Source organism: Bactrocera neohumeralis, unplaced genomic scaffold (genome assembly GCF_024586455.1).
Source record: "Bactrocera neohumeralis isolate Rockhampton unplaced genomic scaffold, APGP_CSIRO_Bneo_wtdbg2-racon-allhic-juicebox.fasta_v2 ctg3594, whole genome shotgun sequence".
In the NCBI taxonomy this organism is placed as follows: Eukaryota; Metazoa; Arthropoda; class Insecta; order Diptera; family Tephritidae; genus Bactrocera; species Bactrocera neohumeralis.
Genome location: NW_026090851.1, coordinates 9,953 through 13,161, shown reverse-complemented (window position 1 = coordinate 13,161; position 3,209 = coordinate 9,953). Strand labels below are relative to the sequence as shown.

At 41.0% G+C, this 3,209-nt stretch overlaps 1 protein-coding gene across 1 annotated transcript; it reads left to right on the top strand.

Moving 5' to 3' along the window:
- Positions 1 to 2,038: 2,038 nt before the first annotated feature.
- LOC126767016 (uncharacterized) lies at positions 2,039 to 2,959 on the top strand. The gene has a single exon (XM_050484640.1). It carries the CDS (start codon positions 2,039 to 2,041, stop codon positions 2,957 to 2,959), a length of 921 nt encoding a protein of 306 aa, XP_050340597.1.
- Positions 2,960 to 3,209: the final 250 nt, after the last annotated feature.

Sequence of the window (3,209 nt, the reverse complement as noted above, 5' to 3'; positions counted from 1 at the left end):
GCAGCTCATTTTCGTGCTGTCGAAAGCAGCTTTGAAATCGACGAAGAGGTGGTGTGTGTCGATTCTCCTTTCACGGGTCTTTTCCAAGATTTGGCGCATGGTGAATATCTGGTCGGTTGTTGATTTGCCCCCACAGTTCCCTTATACCGAGTTGTTGACGAGTGCTCTCAGAGAGCAGGAGTGCAAGCCGAGTCGAAAATCGTTCGGCTGTCTGTTGTGATTGCAGCTTCTCGACGTCGAACCTTCCTTGCGTTTGTTGGCGTGCGTTTTTTGCTGCTCAGAGGCGGGTGCGAATCTTGGCTGCAACAAGATAGTGGTCCGAGTCGATGTTAGGACCTCGTAGCGCACGCACATCTAAAACACTGGAGACGTGTATTCCGTCTATCACAACATGATCGATCTGGTTGGTAGTTTTTCGATCTGGAGACAGCCAGGTGGCTTGATGAATCTTTTTATGCTGGAATCTAGTACTACAGATAACCATATTTCGGGCCCCGGCGAAGTCAATCAGCCCCAACCCATTAGGGGATGTTTCTTCGTGGAGGCTGAATTTACCAACCGTAGTGCCAAAGATACCTTCTGTACCCACCCTGGCTTTAAAGTCGCCAAGCACGATTTTGACATCGTGGCGGGGGCAGCTCTCATAAGTACGCTCCAAGCGCTCATAGAAGGCATCTTTGGTCCCATCGTCCTTCTCTTCCGTCGGGGCGTGGGCGCAAATCAGCGATATGTTGAAGAACATCGCTTTGATGCGGATTGTGGCTAGACGCTCATTCACCGGAGTGAATGATTGTACTCGGCGACGGAGTCTCTCTCCCACCACGAATCCAACACCAAACTTGCGCTCCTTTATATGGCCACTGTAGTAAATGTCACAAGGACCTACTCGTGTCTGTCCTTGTCCCGTCCATCGTCTCTCATCCGAGGCTGATTGTTAATTTTCATTGGTAAGATTTTTTTACGTGGCGGGTCCCAAACCCAGCGCACAACCCTGCGGAGGGGTTGTTTCGTCTTTTCACATTAGCTCGCCTTCGAACGGATGTTCTTAGGCTACCCAGAGGATACTTGGTCAAAGACTGGAAGTAGTTAGCTGCTTGAGCCATGTGTAAAAGAATCGTTTCTGGCCACTCCCAAGTAAATGACGATCAGAGAACTTCCTCACTTGCGTGAACTTCTACACATGACTCCATCATGTACAAAAAAAGTTAGTGCCATGAATTTTTATTCTTATCGATTGATGGTTAGTCCACAAGAACAAAATTATATCTTTAGATGTCGTAAACTATATCATCAGTACATCGTTGATATGTACGTCAAAATAGAAACAGAACGTCTTAATTTTATTCGTTTCAACCAAGCAAAATTAAGATCTGAACAATATATTCATTTGCAAGATGCGATAGTGAATGATGCTAATATTAATGACATCGGACGTTTAACTATATTGCCATCTTCGTATATTGGTAGCCCACGGAATATGAACGAATATGCACAAGACGCAATATGTTATGTAAGAAAATAGGTCGACCGGATCTGTTCATTACATTTACATGTAACCCGCAGTGGGATGACATCAAAAACAATTTATTTGCAGGACAGTCGACAACCGATCGTCATGACATTACTGCGCGTGTTTTTCGGCAAAAATGTAAAGAAATTATGGATTTAATTGAGAAATTATATGTATTTGGGGAGGTGCGTTGCCATATGTACTCCATTGAATGGCAGAAAAGGGGATTGACACCCGCCATATACTAATTTGGCTGGTACATAAAGTAACTCCGAGTAAAATCGATAACCTTATATCAGCTGAAATTCCTAATCACACTGCTGATCCCGAGTTATTTCAAGTTGTCGTTAGAAACATGATACATGGACCGTGCGGTGAACTAAATATGAAGTTGAAGTTGATAATCGTTGGGTGGTTCCGTATTGTCCATTATTATCGAAAATATTCAACGCTCATATAAATGTGGAATATTGTAATTCTGTCAAATCCATTAAATATATTTGCAAGTATGTAAATAAATGGAGCGATATGGCTATTTTCGGTGTTGCTGGTGAGAATAGAAATGATGAAATTACTCAGTATCAAATGGGTCGCTATATTAGTAGCAATGAAGCTGTCTGGAGGATTATGTCGTTTCCAATGCACGAAAGACATCCTGCGGTTGTTCACTTGGCTGTACATCTTGAGAATGGCCAACGTGTTTATTTTAATGTAGCAAATTTATTGGAAAGAGCAGCGCAACCACCAGCAACTACGTTAACAGTTTTTTTCAAATTATGCGAAACTGATACATTTGCGATAACTTTGTTATATTCTGAAGTGCCTCAGTATTACACATGGAATGTGTCTTCGAAAAAATTTCAAAGACGTAAACAAGGAACAGCAGTTCATGGGCATCCTGGCATTTTCCAAACAGATGCAATTGGTAGAATATATACAGTACATCCAAACAAAGTTGAGTGTTTTTATTTGAGATTGTTATTAGTTAACGTGAATGGCCCAAAATCATTTCAAGAATTGAGAACAGTCAACGGTCATTTGTGTGAAACATACCGTGAAGCATGCCAACTTTTGCATTTGTTGGAGGATGATGCTCATTGGGATTCAACACTTCATGATGCATCTATTTCTGCTCATCCTCAACAAATACGAATGCTGTTTGCCGTTATATTATCAACATGTATGCCATCAAATCCATTTGAACTATGGAACAAATATAAACATAATATTGCAGAAGATATTTTAATTCGTATGCGTCATCATGCAAGAAATCCTGATTTGTTGATAACTTTGAAAATATACAACGAAGCTTTGATAATAATTGAAGATATGTGTCTACGGATTGCAAATGAAACATTAGTACAATTGGGTATGACCGCACCAAATCGTGACATGCATGATCTGTTTGATCGTGATTTGCGTTTATTTGTACAATCGAATATAATCTAAATGAATATTCAGCAAAAATATGTCTATGACACAATCATGTAAGCCATTTCCAATAATGCAGGTGGGTTATATTTCTTGGAGGCACCTGGTGGTACAGGCAAAACGTTCGTTATATCACTGATTTTAGCCACTATTCGATCGGAACTGAAAATTGCATTGGCACTTGCATCTTCGGGAATTGCTGCTACATTATTAGAAGGTGGTCGGACAGCACACTCTGCATTAAAATTGCCATTGAATGTACAGGTGA